The sequence below is a fragment of the Pelodiscus sinensis genome, chromosome 23, assembly GCF_052426305.1.
Source record: "Pelodiscus sinensis isolate ZL-2025 chromosome 23, ASM5242630v1, whole genome shotgun sequence".
NCBI lineage: Eukaryota > Metazoa > Chordata > Testudines > Trionychidae > Pelodiscus > Pelodiscus sinensis.
The window spans coordinates 5,078,896-5,104,181 of NC_143074.1; the positions used below are offsets into that span (position 1 = coordinate 5,078,896).

A 25,286-nucleotide genomic window follows, 5' to 3' on the forward strand; every position below is an offset into this window, starting at 1 on the left:
GCAAAGAGGGGCGCAGCTCAGCAGCCCCACCCTCAAGATTGTCCCAGCCTCGCTGAGTGTGATCTGCCAGCCAGGCTTTTGCTCAGCAGCCTGGCCCTGCCACTGGCAGCTGCCCGAAAGAGAAGCCGTGGGGAGGGAAAGCGCCCTGCCCCCACTCTGAGATGCCAGCCTCGCTCGGCTAATCTGATTATCCATCGCTGGCCGCTTGCTGCTCTCCCCACACTCGTGCAGACAAAAGCCCCCTGCGCCAGGCCCCCCCGCGGCTGGGAAGGCACCAGCTGAGCATGGCTCCAGCTGCGCTCTGGGGACTTGCTGGTAGCAGGCAAAGCTTGGCGCGGATCCCGGGAGAGCCGAGGCGCACGCTGCATTTCCTGGCTCTTTCCTGGGCCCCGGATGCTCGCTACGTCCCCCTTTTCCGTTGTGAAATGCTCGTGCGAGCGAGGAACACGAGTGTGTGGGGACAGCACGTGGCCGATGGAGCTCCGGGCAGTCACGGGCGCCGCACAGACCCAACTCCCCCCCAGACACGCCCGGCATCGCTGCCTGACCCCCTGCCATTGCCATGCACTGCACTGCCAGGCACCTCCGCCCCAACCTGCTGCACCGTCTGCAACTCCTGCCTGGCCCAGGCACCGCCCTGCCTTCCCCTGCGGCCCAGCCCAGCTTTGCCAGCACACTCCAGCCTGCCCAGCGATCCTCTGGGCTAGCCCAGCCCGGCCCATGTGCACCCCAGCCCCGGCCTGCACCTCTGTGCAGCTGGGCCACGCAAGCTCTGCCAATGGGCACGGGAGGCACAAATTTCCAGCTCACCTCCGGGCGCATCGCCCCCGCTGCACCCGCAGTCCGCAGGGCCACAGGACTGCAAGGGAGAAAGGGCCAGCTGCTACGCCTCCCTTCCGCCTACGAGCAGGGATGCAGCCCAGGAGGGGGGCAGCTAGAAGACGACAAAAAGAGACCCCCCCCCCCCCTTTCTGAACTGCCAGCCCTCTGACAATCCAGCGCTCTCCCCCGACATTCCTCCCAGCCCGGCCACCCACCTGGGGGGGAAGTGGAGCTGGCCGGGGGAGAGGGGGTGCAGCCACGGCCGCAGTCTGAGTCCAAGGGGCCGCCCCCCGCCCCCCCGGCAGGCACTCCCTCTAGTTGCTAGTAGAAGCCGGGCGGGGGTGGGGCTGGAAGCCACTCCCCCCTCCCCCGGCTTCTGCACCAACCAGAGGCTCCCAGCTGGGAGGCGGGGCCGCGATTGGCGCTGGGAGCCTCTGGTTGTGTGCAGAAGCCGGGCGGGGGGAGTGGCTGGGAGTCCCAGCCCCCGCCCACCCACCCCGGCTTTTGCATGCGACCAGAGGCTCCTAGCGCCAATCGTGGCCCCGCCTCCCAGTCAGTTCCTCGCCCCCGCCCGGCGCCCAGCCGGGAATTGAGAAAACACCGACATTGCACATTGCACACGTCCGGTATTTTCTGAAATTTTCTACCAGACAAATGGTGCGAAAACCAGACACCTGACAACCCTAGAGTGGCTGGGGGAGATCGGGGGAGGGGTGGCCGGTGGGAAGCAGAGCTGGCCAGGAGGGAGAGGGGGAGGCCGCAGCGGGGCTGGCTGGGGGAGATCGGGGGAGGGGCGGCCGGCGGGAAGCAGAGCTGGCAGGGGTGGGAGAGGGGAGCAAATTGGCTGGCATGGAGCGGGACTGACCCAGGCACGGGCAGATTCCATGGCACCGCCCGTCCCGCGCACAGTCCCGGCGAAGCGAGTCTGGCTGCAGCTCCACCACGCTCTCAGGAGCAGGGACAGGGCTTCCCCTCCTCCTCAGACGCAACCAAGGGCTTCCAGCGCCGATCACGCCCTGCCTCCCAGCCACTCCCCCCGACCCTGCCAGGCTTCTGTCTGACGCTCTGCTGGAAAACCAGAAAATAACGGACAGTGCACATTGCACGTCTGGTATTTTCTAAAAAATTTTTTACCAGACAGAGGGCCCAAATATCGGACACCTGGCAACCCTAGGGAGGCTGTGTCTGCACAGTGTCCTTTTAATCCTAGAATCCTAGGGCTGGAAGAGACCTCAGGAGTCATCGAGTCCAGCCCCCTGCCCAAAGCAGGACCAACCCCAACTAAATCATCCCAGCCGAGACTTAAAAACCTCTAGGGATGGAGATTCCACCCCCTCCCTAGGGAACCCAGCCCAGTGCTTCACCCCCTTCTAGGGAAATAGTTTTTTCTAATATCCAACTTAGACCTCCCCCTCTGCAACGTGAGACCATTGCTCCTTGTTCGGCCATCCGTCACTACTGTGAACAGCCTCTCTCCATCCTCTCTGGAATCCCCCTTCAGGGAGTTGAAGGCTGCTCTCAAATCCCCCCTCACTCTTCACTTCTGCAGACTAAATAAACCCAAATCCCTCAGCCTCTCCTCGTAGGTCATGTGCTCCAGCCCCCTAATCATTTTGGTTGCCCTCCGCTGGACCCTCTCCAATGCGTCCACATCCTTTCTATAGTGAGGGGCCCAGAACTGGACAGAACACACCAGATGTGGCCTCACCAGAGCCGAATAAAGGGGAATAATCACATCTCTGGATCTGCTGGCAATGCTCCTTCTAATGCAACCTAATATGCCATTAGCTGCAGGTGCTGCCCCGCAGCTCCCAATGGTCATGGTTTCTGTAAAGGGAAATCATGCTTTAGTAATCTGCTAGAAAGCTGCAGGGGGTAGCCGAGTTAGTCTGTACAGGATAAACTTAAAAAACACTAAATGGTCTGGTAGCACTTTGTTTTGTTAGTCTATAAAGTGCTACCAGACCATTTGTTGTTTCATGCTAGGCTACGTCTACACTTGTGGCTTCTTGCACAAGAACAGCTGTTCTTGCACAAAAACTTGCCGGGTGTCTACACTGCACGCGCATTCTTGCACAAGGAAATGTACAGTCTAGTGTCGGAAAACAGGGCTTCTTCCAGAAGAGTTATTCCTCTCCCTACGAGGAATAAGCCCTCTTGCGCAAGAGGCCAGTGTAGACAGGCAACATGATTTTCTTGCGCAAGAAAGCCCTATGGTTAAAATGGCCATCAGAGCTTTCTTGTGCAAGAGAGCGTCCACACTGGCATGGATGCTCTGGCGCAAAAGCACATGCCAGTGTAGACGCTCTCTTGTGAAAGACTTTTTGCACAAGAACTCTTCTGCAAAACAGTTCTTGAGCAAGAAGCTGCCAGTGTAGACATAGCCCTAGAGTTCTTTGAGGGGGTCGGTAAACATGTGACAAGGAGGATCCAAGGGTACCTAAAGCTAAAGCTCCATCCATTATGACCTTAAGTGGGAAGCTCAGCATTCATTATTTAAAGGAAGTAGCTTCTAGTACTCCTAGGGCGTGTTTTCTGGTTTTTCTCCGCAACAAGTGACAGGGCATGCCCCAAAGGCACAGAAACGAGGAGTCAAATGGAAAGATTCTCCCCTTTTTGGTTTTAATTTCTTCATTTTGCTGCCATTGTTCTGATTGTTTTGGTTCCTGACTTGTGTTTGTTGATTGCCCGGACGAGAACCTGTAGCTCCCCTCCTTGGTAGTCGATCTATGGGCACTCAGACACCTTGGAGATCAAGGGGCTGTGTTTTAGGTGATTATACATGGGGACAAACATCAGTAAGAATGAAATACCCAGCTCTTATCCAGCACTTTTCATCAATAGTCCTCCAAGTGCTTTCCAAAAGGGTGGCTGTCTCATTAGCTCCGTTCTACAGATGTGGAAACTGAGTCACAGAGCAGGGATGTGGCCAGCCTGAGGTCCTCCCCCAGACAAGGGGGTGTGCCAGGAATACAGCTCAGGTCTCCTATGTCCCCTTCCAGTGCTCAATCTGCTAGTACACTCTGCCTCCCATAAGGTATCCCCCCCTTTGAAAATCTGGCCCTATCTTCACTGCCCAAGATGAGTGAAATGCAAAAAGGAAACCAACAGAGTAAAGAGTGAAAAATACACTTTTAAAAACATCTTTTGCCGTTAACTCATCTAATCTCCCTAATCTCCATAATCATTATGCCTAATAGAGAAGGAAGTTTTCTACAGAATTTTTGAACCCACCAATGTCCCTTGCATGTTAACTGAAGCTGCGAAGGGAAACTTGACGGAATGATAGCCCCTTGTAGCCGATCGTTTTCATACTCCCAGGCCTCAAGTAGTCTCAGCAAATTCCCTGTTCAGTCTGAACTTTTGTCTATGCCACTAGCTCATTAATGGCATGTCAGCATTTCCAGTGAAAACCTCTGGTTTGGGGGATTTTAAGTAGGCCATAAGAATGTGTCCCTGGCTGACATTTGGCAAGAGGAAATTCTCAGTACAGCAGCTAATTATGCCTGGCTTGTAAAACTTTACTTACACACATACAACTTTTGTGCACATACAAAGAAAGGAAATAAACGACAAATCCTGATAGTTATTTCTTAATTCATAAACAATTGTACATAAGTTATCTTATGGGGAAATAAAGTCTTTTATAAAAGCTCCTCGCTAGCACTTTCATCAGATCTCAAAGTGCTTTCCAAAGGAGGGCAGTGTCATTGGTCCCAGATAGGGAAACTGAGGCATCATCTGGGCAAGTGACTTGCATAAGGTCATCCAGCAGGCCAGGGGTTGAGCTGCAAACAGAACCCAAATCCCCTGAGTTCTAGTGCGGTACTTTACCCACTAGACAGCACTGCCTCTCAAGCATGGCCTGGCATAGATTCCTAGACCTGGAAGGGATCTTGAGAGTCATCGAATCCAGTCCCCTGCCCTCATGGTCATCAAATCCAGTCTCCTAAACTGCTCTTAAATATCTCCAGTGATGGAGAGTCCATCTGACACAGCACCATCATCCTTTCTATTAACACACACACAACCTTGATTTCATGACAGGGGAGGTTACAGCGCTGCGCCCCACACTCACCCGAAAGCTGCAGAGCAGCGAAGGGGCAAGTCCCCTGCATTCTCCACCACCTTTGGAGTGCCTGCACTGCTGTCAATGGCACCCCACCAAGCTTGCGTGCCCATCTCCAACAGGCATTGAAAAGCGACACCGGCGGTTTCGTCACCCAGCCGGCACCCTGACCTCACACCTGAACACCGACTGTACCAAGAGCCTGGCCCAGCCAGCTGACACGCAGCCCACACCTTTCACTCTAAAGGATCACCCCGAGAACACCAGAAACGATGCAGAATGCCCTTCGCCACCTCTAGAATACAGCCACCGGGCCTGCTGGGCGGCAGCCATCCTGAGCCAGCAAATGCAGAGATGGCTGTTTTTCCAGTCTCCCTCCCCCAAACTCTGTTTCAAAAGAAACCACAGGGGGTCAGTGGAGGTTGGCAGGATCCCAAGTTGGGACTGACCGAGGGCTTTAACTTCATCCCCTGCTCTGGCGCCCTGGGAGCTGTATTGCGTGGAGCTTGGTTTGCCATGGAAGATGGAAGATGCAGGGTATTTCTTCCCTCCCATGTCTGTTAAAAATGAGCTAAGGGTTCAGCTGGTGTTTATTCTCCGAGGACCCAGTCCTGTTTCTCTTGCTCAGGTGAACGCTGCCCTTTGAGTCCATCCACTCCAGTCACTGAGCACTCGCGGGGGACACCTCCAGGGTCGGACACAAACCCCAGAGGGACGACTGTCACTGCTGTCAGGGAGCTTTGGCTCTGGCCTCAATTCACCAGGCTGTGACCCGAGGAGTCAGTCACCTGCCAGGCAGCGCAGCATGAATGAAGACGGAGCAGCAGGCCACACGTGCAGCCCTCGCTTTGCCTCTCCTGCCGTGGGTCCCTGTGACTCTGACCCTAGCAGGGGTAACAGCCTCATCTCAGCACCTCGCAGCGCAAAACCCGTGCACGTCCCCCCACAGCGCTTCAGGCGAGGGGCTATTTTGGACAAACGACCTTTAGCCTCTTCTGAGCTTCCAAAGCCCCCGGGATGCCCCACGGCAAATGGGGATGCGCCGCATCGCTCCTCAGCATCATCCCCCCACCGGGAGGGTGCGTGCTCAGCGCACGTCGCTCTAACGCAGTCTGACAAGTCTCCCTGCCAGTTCTGTGGCTCAGGACGGTGGCCTTAATTCCTGTCTAGCTACAGCTGTCAGCCTGCGGGCACGGGAGACCCTTCCAGCACCAGGCTGGGAAGGAACAAACGGGATGGGCCACGTAGACAGCAGAAGGGATCATGGGGCCAAATGGAAAGCGTGGCCGAGATGTGCCGGTTACACTGGATACAAAAGGGACCCTTCCTCTAAAAGCCTGGCCACCTCGTGCACCCTGGGGTGTGGCGCGTGAGCCGTGTTGAAGGAAATGAGGATTTTAAACGCTTTTTTTCTAAGAAAAATAAAGGGAACTAAAACTCAAAGCAGCCCTTGCAACATCCTCCAGGCAACTACCTCCAGGGCGAGATCCCAGTGTCTTGAAATCCCCCTCGTCAGCCCAGGACAGGACTTACTGCCACATTTCCTGCCAGTGAGCAGAGTACGCTGATGAAATGACCATGAAATCCTCTTGCCACAAACTCGGAGACCCACTTGAAAAAGCAAAACAGACTTTTTAAGTGGAAAGAGACTTTTAAAAAACCACGTACACGTCCCCCGCGCCCTCCGGACATTCTTAAACCAGCTGCCTGCTTAGAAAGGAAACAGACCCACAGAAAGCCCATCACGGGGAAAACAAAATCTTTTGCACTTTTGAATGCAGCTTGGCTTGTGCTTGCCAGTTTGTACAGCTGGTATTTCCGAAGAATGCGTAACACAGAAGCACTGAATCGCACTCCCCTCTAACCACCACAATACATTCCTTTTAAATAGGGGCCGGGTGTGTGTGTATGTGTGTAGAACCCAGGAGTCCTGAGAGCCAGCCCCCATCTAAGCAACAGAACTTCACCCTCCAAAAAACAAGAGTTCTCCCTTCTGCTCTGTGGATTACAACACCCCACCCAGGAGAGGGTAACAGAACACAGGAGTCCTGCTGTAATCACTAGACAACACCGTCCCTCCACAACCGTCTCTGTCTCCCCCGACATTAATCCCTAATAACCAAGAGCTTTCCCACCTCTGCCTCCTGCCGAGAGACGGGGCCTGTAGCTTTCTGGGCGCGGGAAGCAGATTAGCTGAATCACAGGTTCTTGTAAAGCAAGTCACCAATGCACAGAGTGTCTCCTTGGTTGCCTAGTGAGTTTCACACACACAAACCAGCCAGCTTGCAATGCCACTTCGGCTGGGGGTAACCACAGCAACGACACTCCAGCCCTGGGACACACACACATACACACACACATCTGTTGCAAGGAGCGGAGACATAAACAGACACAACTGATCTGTTGCATGGGGCTGACACACACACACACACACACACAGATCTGTTGCATGGGGCTGACACACACACACACACACACAGATCTGTTGCATGGGGCTGACACACACACACACACACACACACAGATCTGTTGCATGGGGCTGACACACACACACACACACACACACAGATCTGTTGCATAGAGCTGGGATTGTTTTAAAGCCCCCGCCCCTCTTCTTAGACATTTCTTGTGCTGTAAGAAGCCTGGGAACACGAGTGGAACAGCGACAGGAAACACACACACACACACACACACACACACACTAACCCCACAGCTGGCTGCGGCCCCCGCTCACGTTTCCCTCCGCACAGGGCGAGATGAGCAAAGCTGGTTCATTTTTATTCCTGTTTTTTCTAAATCTCTTCCCCTCCTTGGGGGGCTGGGGCATTTTTACCGTCTCACCTCGGGTTCAATCTCCGGCCCCCAGGCAGCCCTGGGTTTGCGAGTGAACTTTCGAGCCGCCTCCCACTGCAAACACACATGGAACTTGGCAGGCGGCGGGTAGGACCCGCCCCGGCCACGCTGCTCGCCCGGGTCAGGGGGCCTCGCTCACCTGCGCAGCTGGCGGTTCGAGTCCCTTCCCCGGCCCAAAGTTTGGCCCCGCGCAGAGCAAACTCCCCTCCGCCGTCCAGTTCCCGGAGTTGCGAACAATAGTCTCCAGCCCGAGACGGGCAGATGGCAGGGGCGGGGCCCTCATTAGCATAACCCCGGCAGGAGGCGGCGCCTCGGCTCTCATTAGCATAATACATCATATTTCCCGCACCGGAGTTTTTGCAAGGGTACGTCACATCTGTCCGCTAAGGGGGCGGGGCTCTCGTCTATATTTGCATAATGCAGAGCGTGGCTCCAATCAGGGGAACAGTGACAGAGATGCAGCCCTGTTAGTCTGGTCTTGCTGAAACAAAAGACAGGACTAGGCAGCACTTTCCAGACTAACAGGATGGTTTAAAGTGCTGCCTAGTCCTGTCTTTGTTCCAATCAGGGGAGAGGGATTCCATTTCATTAGCATAATATAACGATTGCAGCCAATCAGCGCGTCCGGAGAGCAGCGAGTAGTCAACAGCTGGAATAAACTCAGCAGGATCAAGTTATGTCAATCAGTGCGTCTAGCAACTCCTGCGGGCCTGGGATTGGGCAGCAAGAGAGAATGGGCGGGGCAGAGATTCATCCCTCCCACCTCCATTCAGCTGGACCTACCTGTTGTCCCCACTACGGCTCCATCCCACCCCATTCCCTGCCCTGCCAAGGGCTGTGGGGGGCTAGTGCAGACCAGTAGCCCCTCCTCTTTGGCTGGTTCAAAAATCTCTCCCTCCTGTGCCACTCTGCTTCGGCTGCCCCCCCCACCCCACTCCCCACCCAGCTCATCTGGCGCAGGGGTTTATCTCGCTGCCCATCACTGCATATTGGAGTCTCTGCCATGTGAACGCAACAGCAAGAGCAGAGTCTGTGCCCTTCAGGGAGTCCCTGGCTCCAGAGTGAAAGCTGTCTCGGGAGTAAGCTTCTGGGGAGGGATGGGGGGTAAGGCAGAGCAAGGGTGTTTGTACTGTGAGTGTCACTGAGGGTGAAAAGTCTCTGCCCAAGAGGAAGGTTTTGCAGCTTTTCCTAAAGCTGGTCCCATTCTGACATTGGGAAGTTTGTTCCATGGCTGGATCCCCAGGGGACAGAATGATCTGTCCCCGACTCTCACATGCTTCAGCCAGGAATTTGGCTAGGTGTTGTCCCAAAGGAGTGCCACTGTCTTCCTACTTACTTCCCCCATCTTCTTGGCCTCCTCCCCATCTCTATGCACCTCCTTCTTTCCCTCCCATCTCCATGCTACTCCTCCCACTACTACCTGAATGGAAGGAGAATCCCCATTTGCTTTGACCAGGACAGGGCCTATGCCACACAGCTGAGCTGTCCTGATTCCAGCCAGCCGAGGGATTGTGCACACATACATCATTACCATAGAAACTGTCTTCACTGGAGGTGAGTCGCTCACACTGTTCTGTTTCCTCCCCAGTGTTTTATTATATTTAGAACAATGGTCCCCATTCTTTTCCCTGTGGAGCACTTGCTGGCAGTCCACGGCGCTAGCTCACTTAATTTCCAGCTGCGTCCACTTCATGCATTAATGACATCTAAAAATCTCGGAGGGGTAGCCCTGTTAGTTTGTAACTAAAAAAGAACTTTAAAAATGAGTGGTCTTGTAGCACTTCAGAGACCAACACAAAATATCAGAGTTGTTGACTCAAGTCCCATGACTTGAACTCAAGTCTCACTTAAGTTGCCTAGGTGACTTGACTTGAGACTCAACTTGGGCTCATTGCTTGTGACTTGAGACTCGACTCGAGACTTGTTAATTTTGTTAAATCGACTCAGTGAAAAAATTGTCCGAACATGCCAATATTGATGGCTTGTACAAAAGTGACTTGACATTTTTTAAATTACGACTTGAGACTCGACTTGGGACTTGACTCGAAAGTGACCTTAGGGACTCGAGACTTGACTTGAGACGTGAACTGTAGTGACTTGAGACTCGACTTGGATAATGACGACTTGAAGACAACACTGCAAAATATAGATGGCATCATGAGCTTTCGTGGGCACCACCCACTTCCTCAGTGCCTCTTGCTCCACTCATGGTCTGAAGAAGTGTGTTGTGCCCACAAAAGCTCACGATACCGTCTATATTTTTGTTAGTCTCTAAGGCCATGTCTACGCTAGGAAACTATTTCAAAATGACTAAATTCAACTTAACTCCCGATTTAACAAATTCAAAATAGTGTGTCCTCTCTACGGGGAAGCCTCGAAATTAGTTCAAGGCAGGCCCCGATAATGAGGACGTGCTACCTCAGCTTAGAGGCCCAGGTCGCACTTAGGAGTAATTAGTTCAAATTACACTGGGGAGTAGTTATTTCAAAGTACCACATTAATGTTAGTTTGAAATAACTATTTCAGAATGAACGTTATTCCCCAAGAAAAGCAGGTGTACAGATTTCGAATGAAGTAGCCCGTTATTTCCAAATAACGGGCATGGTAGTGTGGACGCTCCGTATATCAATTCAATTGAAGAGAGGTTATTTCAAAATAAAGGCCTAGTGTAGACCATGGTGCAGGTGCTACAGGCCCATGTGTTGTTTTTTAAGTTGTTTTAACATTTAAAAATGCAGCACTTTCCCAGTGCCAGAGCATTGCTCCTGACTATCCCATGATGAGCTGCACAATGGTAAAGGGGCAGCGAGATGCCCATAAGACAACAGCAGAACTAAGACGCAGCCGACTCGGTGGAAACCAAGCCCTTGATATAGGCAGCAGCGAATGAATCACAGACGTGGGAGGCAACTCTTTGCATGTCCCTTGCTGGCAGGTCCTCAGCACGAAGCGAGCTGGGGTGCATGCACACAGTGACCAGAACCCTAGCCCAGCTAGTGGTTGGGAGCAGAAGCGGTGACGACTTTCGGTTTCCAAAACAAAGGCAGCTACGGTACTTCCCAGGCACTTTTACACCCCACTTCCCATGAGCCGTGCCCACCCCTTCCAGCCAGCAGAGGGGGCAGCGATCCCAGGAAATTGATTAGAAAAGAACACGCTACCCCTGGCTCCCAGCTCTCCAGTTCCCCAGGGGAGTAGAGAAGATGACAACACGGAGCTGACCAGCTGGGTGGGAGCAGCAGAGACAGGGCATTGTGGCGCCAGCCATGGGAAGGCGCCTGGCTGCCGTGAGCGATGCCTGCTAGCAAACACCCAGAGAGTCTCAGAAGGGGAGCTGTGTTAGTCTGTTACTGTAAAAACAAGCAGCCCTGTGCACCTTAGAGATGATCAAATACATTCCAGCGTCCGTGGGGTTTCCGAAAGCTAATACATGTGTTGGTCTGTAAGGTGCCACGGAGCCGAGGAAGAGAGAGAGAGACTCTGAACGTTCAGCAAGCACCATTCTCTGGTGGGCGCCTCTCTGCCCTGTGTGGCTGGACAGTCCGGTGCGGGAATCGGGTGCAGGTGCCCTGGGTTGTCCGAAGGGGCCGGGAGAGTTCTAAGCCCTGCTGGGAGATTTTGCTGAATATTAACCTTGGGGCCCCGGCCCTGCACGTGCTGCAGCCTTTCTGTTCGGGCCAGTGCTGCCTCCTCAGTTTCCTTGGAGTCACTGCCTAGAGCCGGTGGTGGGGCCCTGCAGATGGGCATTCTGGGGTGACAGGCAGGGCTGTACTGAGCTGCCTGTGCAATGGGTCTGTCAGGGCTGTCAAACTGGGCAGCCCGGGCGGGTGTGCTGGCTCTGGCCTCTTGCTCTGTGCCAACGGGCTCTCGGCTCTGAGCTTTCGGGTGGTCTCCGAGCTGTGGCTCCCTGCTGTATTGCCTGCACAGGAGCCCGGAGCCCTCTGGCTCTCTGTGCAATCAGTGGGCACAGGCGGGGCAGGGGCCAGACACGCTTCCCCCCAAGTGGAAACGTTTCTTTTCTGAGCATGCCAATTGGGGGCCAGTTAGTGTGGAGGAGCAGCTGCGGGTGGCTTTGGAGGGACGCTTATCTGGTCTGAGAACCAGCAAACTCCGCAGTCCCCGAGAACTCAACGGAAGCCAGGTGCCCCATTGCTTCTGCAGGGGAGGGGTCTTGGCTCCGATTGCTGGGCCGGGTGAGCGCTGTCCGATGCCTCCTGCACACGGCACGTGGCCTCAGAAGGCAGAATCGCTCCGGCAGCCCCAGGCCAGCGTTCCCTCCGGCTGGTCTCCGCAGGGCGGCCGGAGGGAGGTCCTGCGTACGCTGCTGGGGCTGGGCTTTCGCTCGCTAGCGTTCTGGGAGACAGGAAGGCCCCGGGAGACGGGAGTTAACCGTCTCCTCGCCACGGCGCGTAGGCACCTGGGTTGGTGGGGGCTCTTCAAGCAGATCCGGGACTCCGGTCTCCTCACAAAGCCATTGGACCCCCCCCCCCCGCCGCCATCTGCAAGGCTCACGACTGCGTGTGGCCCTCCCCCGCCCACGCCCCACTGGCCCGGCCCGAAGGGGGCTGGGGAGGAGGGGACGTGCCTGTGAGGTGCCCTGGCGAGGTTCCCTGAAGGCCCAAGGGCTCCCCTCAAAGAGCACAAGCCGCAAGAGCCACACTCGGCCACGGGCCAGGCCCCGGGCAGGGCTGAGCCGTGTTCGCAAGCCGCCTGGGCAACCGAGCCGCCAGCCGCTGCTGCCTGTGACGCGGGCCCCAGGGATGCAGGGGGCTGCGCTGGCCGCTGGCTGTCCCCACGGGGAGGACAGCGCTGTTCTCGTTGGGGAGGGACAGACCCAGGGCCAAACGGCTGCGAGAAACAGGGCAAAGGGCAGGGTCTCCAGGGCCGGCTCCTCGTGCCCGGCTGGCAGGGGCAGGGCTGAGCCTGCGAGGAGCTTGCTGTCGGCACGGCATCCAGCAGCCTGCCCAGAACCGCAGGACAGGGCATTCGCGTGCAGCATGCGGGACGCCTGCAGAGGGACACTTACATGCTCTGCACCGCCCCCCCTTTGCATGCAGCACACGTGTGCTCTGCACACACCCTTTCCCTTTGCATGCAGCACACGTGTGCTCTGCACCCTCTCCCCTTTGCATGCAGCACACGTGTGCTCTGCACTCCCTCCCCTTTGTATGCAGTACACATGTGCTCTGCACTCCCTCCCCTTTGCATGTAGTATACGTGTGCTCTGCACACACCCTTTCCCTTTGCATGCAGCACACGTGTGCTCTGCACGCCCTCCCCTCTGCATGTAGTACACGTGTGCTCTGCACACATCCCTCGCCTTTGCATGCAGGACACGTGCTCTGCACACACACCTCCCCTTTGCATGCAACACATGAATACTCTGTGTACACCCACTTCCCTTTGCATGCAGCACATGTATGCTCTGTGCACACATTCTTCCCCTTTGCATATGTAGCACGTGTGCTCTGTGCACACACCTACTCTGCATGTGGTACACACATGTCTTGTGTGCACACACCGCACATGGCACACACCTGGTCTACACACACACACATGCACCCAGAGCGAATGCTGCAGATGCACACGCTGCTGCTGAATGAATGCTCGGCCCGGGCGTGTACGCGGGTTTCTCAGTTCTCCTTCCCACACTTGGTCTGTTCTGGCTCTTTAAAGGCAAGCTCTTAGGGGCCGGGACTCTCTCCCTGTGTCTGTGTGGCACGGAGCACAGTGGGGCTCTGTTCTCCGCTGCAATGCAAAACTTCAATAACAACGCTCGACTGGGGACGTGCCCAACGTGGAGAGCAACCGTCCCCCTGTGAACTGCTCGCCCCACTGCAGCCAGGATCGGGAGAGACATCCACAAGGCGGCCGTTTTCTAACCTGTTGGATTTATTGAAAAATTAAAAGCACAAGCTCTGTCTATGTACACACGCCCACCCCGCTGGCAATCGACAAGGCATCCCTTCCTGGCGGCACGCTCTGGGGCAGGGGGCGTGGAGCCTTGAGGGGTGCCGGGGCCACAGGCCTGCCACCCCGCCCCCAGAGCACCAGCCCGTGAGAGAACACATGAGGAACCAAGTGACCAACACAGAAATCTCTCCGCCGGCCCTTTCCTGTGGCCATTCGCAGCCGTGGCCTCTCCTGCGCCCCACGTGTGGCACTAACATGACTGCACGGCAGGGCACGCGGCCTCCCTTGTGCCCAGCCAATCACCCAGGCCTGGAGGGGCTTTCTGTGTAGAGGAGGGGGACTGATGGAGGGGAGAGAGAGGCCGGTGAGATGGTGAGGGACGGGGCAGGGTGGGGCGAGCTCCCAGGGGCGTGGCTGGCCTCTCTGCCCCCACATGGAGGCAGGGATACAGGGAAAGACCATCTGGATATGGCTTAAACGGGGGAATGACTCTGAACTCCCTGCAGAGAGACAGAGGCTGGGCAGTGCCCTGAGTAAGTGCCCAGACTGGAGAGCAGGGACCAGCTGGAGTCAACATTCTCCTCTCTCCCCCAGCTGCTTTGCTTCCTCCCTCTGCCTCTCTCTAGCCACCGCCTCGTGCCTGGGGCAGCCGGGCTGGCTGCCCACGTTCTGTGCCCGGAGCGGGCGCGTGAGCAGGTGTATGGCGGGCAGGGAGCTCTGCGCAGGAGGGGGTGGCTGCCCAGTGGCGCGTGGGTGCCCGTGGTCACCAGCCTGCTGCTCTGCCCAAAGCCCCGTCGGATCCAGCGCCCGGCGGCCTCGCTCTCCCGTCCGTTTGGCTCGGGGGCGGCCGAGCTCCCTAAAGGGCGACATTGAACTCGGTGACCAGGAAATCGACGTGGTCCTTCTCTTTCGCCTTGAAGGCCTCGGCGATGATGCGCGCGGCTGCCCGGTGCTCCTTCCCCCGCAGCGTCGTGCCGTTCACCTCCAGGATCACGTGCCCCACCTTCAGCTTCCCGCAGTTGTGGGCGGAGCCTCCTCGCTGTTGTGGGGCAGGAACAGAGGAGAGGGAAGCACTTGCAGGTAGCAATCTGCATCCCTGAAAGCTTCAGGGGTCACTTAGGCCCAGAGCCGGACTGGCATTTAGGTGCCTAACTCCCTGTGGTTTCAACTCAGGCACCTAAACACCTTTGAGGAGCAGGGCCTTAGCCCACACTGAAATGCAGCCACCTCTGGGGCATAACGACTGCTTAACAGCTGCATGCAACATTACACAACAGTGCGGGACAAAGTGAAGAATACTGTATCCAATCAAAAAACAGGCAGAATGTAATTCCCTGGGTTGTGGACTGGCCAGTGGTCCTGGATTAGCCCTCGTTTTACAGGCGGGGCCCAGGATGCTGGGGCATTGAAGTAGGACACAGGAGACTCAAGGTCTAATCCCAGCTCTGCCACTGGCCTGCAGCAAATCCCTCCCTGTCATCGCCTTCCCCGTGCCTGGCTTGTCTCTTCCCTCTCTGGGTGTTTCTACAACACTGGGGCCCTGATCTCTTTCAGCGTGTCCGTACCCCTGACAGAGCCACTAACGCAAATGAATAATGCTCAGCTGGTTCGCTCGCATTGGCCAGTCTTCGCCAGCCCTGACGGCTGCATTTGCATTAGTGTTTGTTACGAGCCAACCCTGTTATTCAGCAGGACTCACTGTCTAAGCTGCTCAGCCCGGGACTGAACGGTTGTTTGTTTTGCTTTTTGCACATCGTGGGACTCCTATAAGATCAGCCCTGCTCCCTCAGGGGACGTCTCCACCCGCAGCGTTACTTCGGAATAACTGACCTTATTCTGAAATGACATAGTGCACTGCACTATGCACCGCATCTCCACCGCAAACCATTATTTCGAAATAACGTCAAGCTGGAGGACTTCTTACTCTGACTCCTGTAACCCTCGTTTCACAAGGAGTAAGGGAAGCCAGAGGAAGAGTGCCCATAGATTAGCTTCTATGATGAGGTAACCGGCTCGGTGGACATGGGGAAGTCAGTGGATGTTATATACCTTAACTTTAGCAAGGCTTTTGATACGGTCTCCCACAATATTCTCGCCAGCAAGTTAAGGGATTGTGGATTGGATAAATGGACGGTAAGATGGATAGAAAGAAGGCCGGGCCCAGCGGGTAGTGATCAACGGCTCGATGTCAGGATGGCGATCGGTTTCTAGCGGAGTGCCCCAAGATTCGGTTCTAGAACCGGTTTTGTTCAATATCTTTATTAATGATCTGGATGAGGGGATGGATTGCACCCTCAGCAAGTTTGCGGATGACACTAAGCTGGGGGAGAGGTAGATACGCTTAAGGGCAGAGATAGGGTCCAGAATGACTTAGACAAATTGGAGGATTGGGCCACTAGAAATCTGATGAGGTTCAACAAGGACAAGTGTAGAGTCCTGCACTTGGGACGGAAGAATCCCAAGCATTGTTACAGGCTGGGGACCAACTGGTTAAGTTGTAGTTCTGCAGAAAAGGACCTGGGGGTTACAGTGGATGAGAAGCTGGATATGAGTCAACAGTGTGCCCTTGTAGCCGAGAAGACTAATGGCATATTAGGATGCATTAAGAGGAGCGTTGCCAGCAGATCCAGAGATGTCATCATTCCCCTTTATTCGGCTTTGGTGAGGCCGCATCTGGAGTATTGTGTCCAGTTCTGGCCCCCCACTACAAAAAGGATGTGGACGCATTGGAGAGGGTCCAGCGGAGGGCAACCAAAATGATTAGGGGGCTGGAGCATTTAATTCAAAATGACCTTAGCAAGTTAGAGAAATGGTCAGAGGTAAAGAGGATGAGGTTTAATAAAGAGAAATGCAAAGTGCTCCACTTAGGAAGGAACAATCAGTTCCATACATACAAGATGGGAAGCGACTGTCTAGGAAGGAGCATGGCGGAAAGGGATCTAGGGGTCATAGTGGACCACAAGTTGAATATGAGCCAACAGTGTGATGCTGTTGCAAAAAAAGCAAATATGATTCTAGGTTGTATCAACAGGTGTGTTGTAAGCAAAACTCGTGAAGTCATTCTGCCGCTCTACTCTGCACTAGTTAGGCCTCAGCTGGAGTACTGTGTCCAGTTCTGGGCGCCACATTTCAAGAAAGATGTGGAGAAATTGGAAAGGGTACAGAGAAGAGCGACAAGAATGATTAAAGGTCTAGAGAACATGACCTATGAAGCCAGGCTTCATGAACTGGGCTTGTTTAGTTTGGAAAAAAGAAGATTAAGGGGGGACATGATAGCGGTTTTCAAATATCTAAAAGGGTGTCACAAGGAGGAAGGCGAAAATTTGTTCCTCTTGGTTTCTGAGGACAGGACAAGGAGTAATGGGCTTAAAGTGCAGCAGGGGAGGTTTAGATTGGACATTAGGAAAAAATTCCTAACTGTCAGGGTTGTCAAATATTGGAATAAATTGCCAAGGGAGGTGGTGGAATCTCCCTCTCTGGAGATATTTAAGAACAGGTTAGATAGACATCTGTCAGGGATGGTGTAGACGGAGCTTGATCCTGCCTTGAGGGCGGGGGGCTGGACTCGATGACCTCTCGAGGTCCCTTCCAGTCCTATTATTCTATTCTATGATTCTATTCTATTCTATATAACCTATGAGGAGAGGCTGAGGGATTTGGGTCTGTTTAGTCTGCAGAAGCGAAGAGTGAGGGAGGATTTGATAGCAGCCTTCAACTTCCTGAAGGGAGGTTCCAAAGAGGATGGAGAGAGGCTGTTCTCAGTAGTGACAGATGGCAGAACAAGGAGCAATGGGCTCAAGTTGTGGTGGGAGAGGTCCAGGTTGGATATTAGGAAAAACTATTTCACTAGGAGGGTGGTGAAGCACTGGAATGGGTTACCTAGGGAAGTAGTGGAGTCTCTATCCCTAGAGGTGTTTAAGTCTCGGCTTGACAAAGCCCTGGCCGGGTTGATTTAGTTGGAATTGGTCCTGCCTAGAGCAGGGGGCTGGACTTGATGGCCTCCTGAGGTCTCTTCCAGTTCTATGATTCTATGATTCTATGACTTCCTGCTGTGTAGACAGCGCCAAACGCCGAATTAAGCTATTTCGACTTCAGCTACGCAATTGACGTAGCTCAGCTGAAGTGGCAGAGCTTAATTCGACTTTCGCCCTGCTGTGTGGACCCATCTTAACTGGAGCGACATGAATAGCAGATACCAAACAGCCAGCCATGCAGGGCACAACTTCGCCGGCCTTGCTGGAAATGAGGATTACGGGCCGTGGAATCCATTGTGTTGGAGCCGTTTGCAAATCTGCTGTTTCATTTCTTGCGCACCAGAGAGCAGGGCTGCAGCATTATAGTCAGAGCAGGGCAAACGTTCTCCTCTCAAACTTTTTTTTTCAGTGACAAAGGCAAATTGGGAGACACATGACATTTCCCACAGTCGCACTGGTTTCCCATCCATTCTGACCTTCTCAAAACCAAACGTTTCAATTTTTCAGCTTGGAATGACTTTGCATTTCAAAACGCCTTTCATTTTATTTTTTTTTAATATTTAAAAATGCCCCAAATGTTTAGTGTGACACTAAACTCTTTTTTTTTTCACTTTTCAGTTTACTGAAAATTTCAAAAAATGTTCATTTTCAGTTGGACCTGAAGCAATATTTTTTGCCCAAGGAACTGAAAAACCTGGCTCGAAGATTTCCATACATTAGCATCTCTTAACCATTCCTGACAACTGTACCCCTTTCAGGCATCTGATTTGTCTCATGTACCCCTGAGTTCCACCTTACTAAAAACAACTTGCTTACAAAATGAGACATAAGAATACAAAAGTGTCACAGCACACTGGCACAGGACAGTTGCTAATTTTCTCATTTTCTCTCTGTCTATAAAAAAGTGATAGAAATGTAGCCGTGTTAGCCTGGTGTAGCTGAAACAAAAAGCAGGACTATGTAGCACTTTAAAGACTAACAAGATGGTTTATTAGGTGATGAGCTTTCGTGGGCCAGACCCACTTTTCTTCCACTATTTGATCTGAGGAAGTGGGTCTGGCCCACGAAAGCTCATCACCTAATAAACCATCTTGTTAGTCTTTAAAGTGCTACATTGTCCTGCTTTTTGTTTTGTCTATAAAAAAGTTTTTCTTACTGAGCGACATAATGACGTCATCACACCCTCATGCTTCCTGGCCATGAAAGAGGCAAGAGAGAAGAGGGTTGGCGAGTATAGCGAGCCGCGGACGTAGCCCCCTTGTTACTGTATATTTATGAAATAAATCAATTGGAATAGAAATATTATGTTTACATTTCAGTGCGTAGTGTATGGAGCAGCATAAATGAGTCATTGCAAGAAAAGTTTGTTTGTACTGACTTTGCTAGTGCTTTTGTATGTAGCCTTTGAAAAACTAGGCAAGTATCTAGATGAGCTGATGTACCCCCAGGAAGACTCCTGGTTGGGAACCGCTGGTCATGGACACTGAGTGCAAGACAGACTGGGGCGTGAGTCTACCCCCAACTTGCCTGCCGCGAGCTAAGTGTCCATGTGGACCTGCTACCGTGCACTCAGGGTACATCCACCCAGCAGGGCTAAAGCCGAATTAAGCTACACAACTTGAGTTCTGTTAATTGCGTAGCTGAAGTCGAAGTAGCTTAACTGGGCTTTTGGCGCTGGCTGCACAGCAGGAAGTCGAAGGAAAAACTCTCTTCCTCCTCGTGCAATGAGGGTTACAGGAGTCGGAGTAAGAAGCTCTCCAGCTCGATGTTATTTCGAAAGAAAGGCTCGTTGTGTTGACGCGCTCTTAGTTCATTTGGAATAATGTCAGTGATTCTGAAAGGGCGCTGCTGTGTCGACGTTCCCTAGCAGGTCCTTCCTGCGCTTTGAGCTACCTCCCTTGGAAACTGGAGTAGGTCAAAGTGGACTATGGAACGCTTAGTGTGTGGCTGGGTCCAGATGGACCCTTCATGCTCAGCACGCTAGTGCAGCGTGCCCTGGACTAAGTGTCTGTGTAGACCAGGGCTGGGCAAGAAGCGTCCCGGGGGCTGGATCCTGCCTGCCTAACACTTTGATCCAGCCCGCAGATGGCATCTGGCTCCTTCCTAGTTATATCCTGCTGCCTATGCCACCGAATTTCCAGGCAGTGGCTCAGGCAGCAGGATCCTACTTAAATGGCTCCTGGCTCCCAGTTGTGGTGCTACCCCTGCAGGGGCTGGAGCCACAAGCTTTTTAAATTGCTGCTGCAACTCTAGGGGGAGGCTAGTCTCCAGCCCTGCCCCATCTTCCCAGGCTCCGCCCCTTCTGTCCCTGGCCCCGCCCCCTTCTGGAGGTGGAGCTGGCCCATGACCATGTACCAAAATTATTATTTCTTCCCCTCCCACCGTGAAAATTATTGCCCGCCGCTGGTGCAGACAGACCCGGAGTTACAATCTCCTCCCGTCCCAGTGTGGCCCCCTAGGGGAACTGCCCGGCGAGCCGTCTCTCCTGCACCTCGCTGGCTTTGACTCTCCCCTCCCAGAGAACACGCTCGCCCTCTGCTGGAGACGGGGAGAAGTGACGGGGACGATGGAGTCAGCACTCTGTCTCCATCTGCTGGTGGGGAGCGATAGGCCCAGCGGGGGAAGGAGGCTGGATTCTGGGCGTGTCCCGGGTAGAGGAACCCGGGTGTGAAATCTCACGGGACCTGTCAGAGCACAGAGCCCCGGGGAAGCACTGGCACCGAGGTTCTCCCGTTCTCAGCCCGCCGTACCTGTATGGTGACTATCCGGGGCAGAGGCTGCCGGGTGTTGGCCCCGCCCTCGATGGCGATCCCCAGGGTGGGCGCGCTCTTCGCCACTCGAATCAGACACGAGGTGGGCTCCAGGAGGCCGGGCTGTGGAAGGCGAGACAGCAACGTGGCTGATGGGGGCTGGAGCCGCCTCCCCAAGCCATCCTGCCCCGTCCCCTGAGAGACCCGACTTCCTGGGGGCCCCTAGGCAAGCAGGTTAACCCTTCCCAGCCTGGCGAGTTTTCCTTGGCAGAGGAACGAGGATCCTGGGGTCCCTCTGGCCACGGCCCTGCAGTGACTGATGGGACGAGCAGCGGGACGTGCTGATTGGCTGCTGCGACTCCCCAGTCCAGGGGCCTCTGAGCTGCAGGGATCTCGGCTCCGCAGCCGCAGGGGGATGTTGCAGCCTTGTGGGAGCAGCAAGATGGTCTCCGAAAGGCTGCCAGCCCCGCGGCTCGCTCTGCACCCCGGCCGGGCAGCCAGCCCCTTTGTGCCACCAAGGCTGGCCCGTCCCCGCCCGCTGTTGTGGGTAGGGGCCCATCCGCACTGCAGGCTCCCTACGTCGGCGTGTGGAGACACACACTGCACGCCCAGCACGGGGATCAGTGGCAGGCTGCGGGGAGGAGAGGGGCGGGCTTTCGCTGAGTAGCATCCAGACATGCCACAGCCCACCCGGTCCTCCCTCTCCCTGCAGGCACCCGTGGCCCCTGCTAAAGCCACGGCCAGCTGTGTGGGTTCAGCATGCGCGTGAAGGACCAGTCCTGCCCTCGGGAGGCTGGGCCAGTGAATGCTGCCCACTCCGACATCTCCGGGGCAACGCCTGCCCACTAAGGGGAGTGGGACGTCCCCAGTGCACGTGGGGCGTGAGTGTGGCGGCTGCAGCATAGACGGGCCGGAGCGAGTTTCGAGCTAGAGACTCAAGAGCTGTGACCAGGTAGCAGCCTGGATGGTACAATCCTGCCTGGGACGTGGGGACGCGTGGCTTGGGCAGCTGGCCACAGCGCTGTGGCGTGGCGAGAGGGTCGACTTAGATCAGCCACGGGCAAGCGCGGCTCGGGAGTGGCCCTCCTCTGTCTTGGTGGCCGCCAGATGGAAATCTACCGTGTGCATAGGGTTGCCAGATGGTTTCAACAAAAATATTGAATGCGCTTGGCATGGCATAAATTAATAGAGATTGCCTATCTCCTAGAACTGGAAGGGACCTTGAAAAGTCATTGAGTCCAGTCCCCTGTCTTCACAGCAGGACTAAGTACCATCCCTGACAAATTTTTGCCCCAAATCCCTAAATGGCCTCCACAAGGATTGAACTTACAACTCTGGGTTTAACAGGCCACTGCTCAAACCACTGAGCTAGTCATCCCCCCAATCTACATCCCCTCTGATTTAGAAAACACTGGACAGTTCTATTGTCTCATTTCTATTTTCTCAATTTGTTTCCCGAACAGAAAGCTCAAATACTGGACGGTCCTGTTCAAAACTGGACACCCGGCACCCCTACGTGTGAACTCACCAAGCCCCCGCAGCTAAGATTAAATACATGAATGCAGGGCACGTCGAATGTTTCCAAACCAGTAGGCATGTGTCAGCCATTCATATAAGAATAGAACTGTCAGCAACTCCAGAGAATAAAAAAGGGAAACGTTTATAATATCAAATCCCGGCCTGGCCTCTCCCCTGCTGCCTCTCCCAAGCCCAGCTGTTTTTGGCTCCTCCCCCCACCTCTCAGAGCTTAAATGCCGCGAATCAGCAGATCCGTGGTGGTCTCGAAGGACTGGGAGGGTGGGGGAGGAGTGGGTAAGTACAAGGCCCCCAGTGCACGAGAGAAGTGGGAGATGGGGCCGAGGGAGGTGTATGGGCCACACACAGAACCCCGATGGGCTGCATGCGACCCCAGGCTGCAGGTTGCCCGCCGCTGACCTAGCTCAAAGTTGCTGTCACACCTCTACCCCTGGTTTCTACTCCCGCCTCCCCATCAGGCATGGGGTGTGTGATGCTTGTGTCTGCGATGCCCAGGTGAGCCCCCCTGCCTGGCCAGCTTGACTGGGTGCCTCACCGGCTTGGAGGCTGCCTCTGCTGGACGGTCGCTTCTTGGGGCCTCCTTGGGGCTTCGGCATCTCCCAGGGATCTGCTGCCGGCTCCTGTCCTTGCCGCTCAGCTCCGTGTCGCCGATGTCCACCCCGCTGTCCTCGCTGAGGGTCTGCCCGCTGTCCGAGAGCTGGGAAAGCGTGGAGGCTGGGGGGAGAGCAGGACCGGGGCGGTTAGCGGGAGGGTCAGAGCAGCATGCAGGGGGCATGGTGGGCGGCTGTGCATGGACACCGCAGGCGTGGGCTGCTCCCCCCCAGGACCTTTCACTAGTAAAGCTACGCCGCTGCGGGGTGCGAGCGGGCCTCCCCCTGAGACGTGGTTAAGCTGATCTGACCCCCAGCGCTAGGTCGGCTGGAGAATCCTTCCGCTGACACAGCTCCCGTCTCCTGGGGAGGAGAGTTCCCGACATCGACGGGAGAACCCTCCTGCTGGTGCAAGGAGCAGCAGCTTTGACTCTCTGCAGGGGCTGACGTGCAGACGGACCCTCAGCATCCCACTGGGGAGCTGTCCGCATGCAGCACTGCCTGGCAAGCTGGGCTCCCGTATATCCAGAAAGCAGCATCTGCAGTGGTACCAGGGGAGGGAGGTTCCCAGAACAAGGCATCTGGGTTCAGGCAGGACCTCACCTTTGTCTTTGCATCAGGCAGTCGGGGAGACTCGCCTGGCGTGTTTGCAGTCGGCTGGAACGGGCCCCATTGAACCCCCCAAATGCAACCAGCTACAGCTGCATCCCGGGCTGGATAGACAGGCCCTCAATTGCCATGGTCACTCCAGCTTCAGATCCGAACACGAAGGCTCAGACACTAAAGCCATCGGGAGTTAGGGGCCTTGACACCTTTGAGGGTCTGGACGTAGCTTCCCCGGTGTTCAGATGGGGAGGGGCTGGGGGCCTGGTGTAAGTGCAGGCTCAACTCACGAGTGCCCAGATTTAATAATGAGCCAGCAACCCACAAATGGGGCCCGATCATCAGAACCGTGCACATGAAGAGCTGAACGTTGGGGCATACGTGGCCCTGCATTCGACTCTAGGCCCCGAGCTGAGCATAGATCAAGGGCGGGGAGGGCTCTGGGGTTCCTTCTTAGGCCCATCTCTGATTCTGACACACTTGAAAGCCAGGGATGTTCAGGCCTCCGCCTCCGGAAGGAACATCAGCCAGGGCAGATTCCCAGGGCACGTAGGGCATCCTAGAATCCTAGGGCTGGAAGAGCTCTCAGGAATCATCGAGTCCAGCCCCCTGCCCAAGGCAGGACCAACCCAACTCAATCAACTCAGTCACGGCTTTGTCAAGCCAAGACTTAAACACCTCTAGGGATGGAGATTCCACCCCCTCCCTAGGGAACCCATCCCAGTGCTTCCCCACCCTCCTAGGGAAATAGTTTTTCCAATATCCAACCTAGACCTCCCCCACTGTAACTTGAGCCCATTGCTCCTTGTTCTGCCATCCGTCACTACTGAGAACAGCCTCTCTCCATCCTCTCTGGAACCCCCCTTCAGGAAGTTGAAGGCTGCTATCAAATCCCCCCTCACTCTTCCCTTCTGCAGACTAAACAGACCCAAGTCCCTCAGTCTCTCCTCATAGGTCATGTGCTCCAGCCGCCTAATCATTTTGGTTGCCCTCCGCTGGACCCTCTCCAATGCGTCCACATCCTTTCTGTAGTGGGGGCCCCAGAACTGGGCACAATACTCCAGATGTGGCCTCACCAGAGCTGAATAAAGGGGAATGATGACATCTCTGGATCTGCTGGCAATGCTCCTCCTAATGCACCCTAATATGCCATTAGCCTTCTCGGCTACAAGGGCACACTGTTGACTTATATCCTGCTTCTCATCCATACGCCGGGTGCTGTTTCATAGGGTTTTGGTGTAGTTTCCAGTGAGACTGGACGCCGTCAGCATTGCCTTTGGGGTGTGTTTGAAAACGAAGCCCCAAGCTGAATGTTGAGGGTAGCGAACTTGGGGCTTGAAAGCAGGGACCTGCACCTTAGGGAAATGGAGCCCCCTAGTTTTGCGTCGTCATGCTTACATATGCCAGGAAACATATGGCACAGCCACACAGCTTGCACTGTGCATCCGGCAAGCTGCCGTAAGACCCTACTTTGCATACATTTGCATAAGAGGTATTAACTAGCCATACATTTTAATAAAATGCACCTGCAAATTGGGTGTAAATCATCAGGTTTATAGCCACAGCATTCCTTGTGGAAACCTCATTTGCCAGGCACTGCAAAGTCGGGCAGAGGGCTCAGTCTGGCTGCGGGTGCTCTCTGCAGCCATCCATGTCCCCTTGACTTTGCACCCCCTTACCCCAGCTGAATGCCGATATTTTCACCACAAGTCCCTGCCACATTCTGTGCAGTAATCAAAGGGTTAATGACAGAACTGAGCAATGTTCCCAGGGGTGCAGATGGCAGAACAAGGAGCAATGGTCTCAAGCTGCAGTGGGGGAGGTCTAGGTTGGAGATTAGGACAAACTATTTCCCTAGGAGGGTGGTGAAGCACTGCACTGGGTTCCCTAGGGCGGGGGTGGAATCTCCATCCCTAGAGGTGTTTAAGTCCCGGCTTGACAGAGCCCTGGCTGGGATGATTTAGTTGGGGTTGGTCCTGCTATGGGCAGGGGGCTGGACTCAATGACTCCTGAGGTCTCTTCCAGCCCTAGGATTCTAATGGAAAAGACCAATTAGGACAGTCTAGGTGTAATCCACCCCTGTGCAGAGCCCCAGCAAAAGGCCTACGTGTCCCTTCACCCCTCAGAAGAGGTCCCAAGAGGGACCTAAGTGGCATAGAAACTACATTGGAGCCTG

General features: G+C 54.8%; 2 protein-coding genes across 5 annotated transcripts in view; both read right to left on the bottom strand.

Annotated features, from left to right (window-relative positions):
- AKNA (AT-hook transcription factor) overlaps nucleotides 1-8,019 on the bottom strand; it is a 74,450-nt gene extending 66,431 nt beyond the window's left edge. For all 3 annotated transcript variants that reach the window (XM_075905906.2, XM_075905905.2, XM_075905903.2), the window contains exon 1: nucleotides 7,884-8,019. The gene's annotated coding sequence lies outside the window, so the exon portion shown is untranslated. The remainder of the gene's footprint in view (nucleotides 1-7,883) is intronic.
- Nucleotides 8,020-13,622: 5,603 nt separating this feature from the next.
- The window catches only part of WHRN (whirlin), a 114,357-nt gene continuing 102,693 nt past the window's right edge, over nucleotides 13,623-25,286 (bottom strand). For both annotated transcript variants that reach the window (XM_075905665.2, XM_075905666.2), the window contains 3 exons: nucleotides 22,453-22,631; nucleotides 20,382-20,504; nucleotides 13,623-14,696 (listed from right to left, as the gene is read on the bottom strand). In XM_075905665.2, the coding sequence (XP_075761780.2) occupies nucleotides 14,514-14,696; nucleotides 20,382-20,504; nucleotides 22,453-22,631 (485 nt within the window). In that variant the 3' untranslated portion in view covers nucleotides 13,623-14,513. The remainder of the gene's footprint in view (nucleotides 14,697-20,381; nucleotides 20,505-22,452; nucleotides 22,632-25,286) is intronic.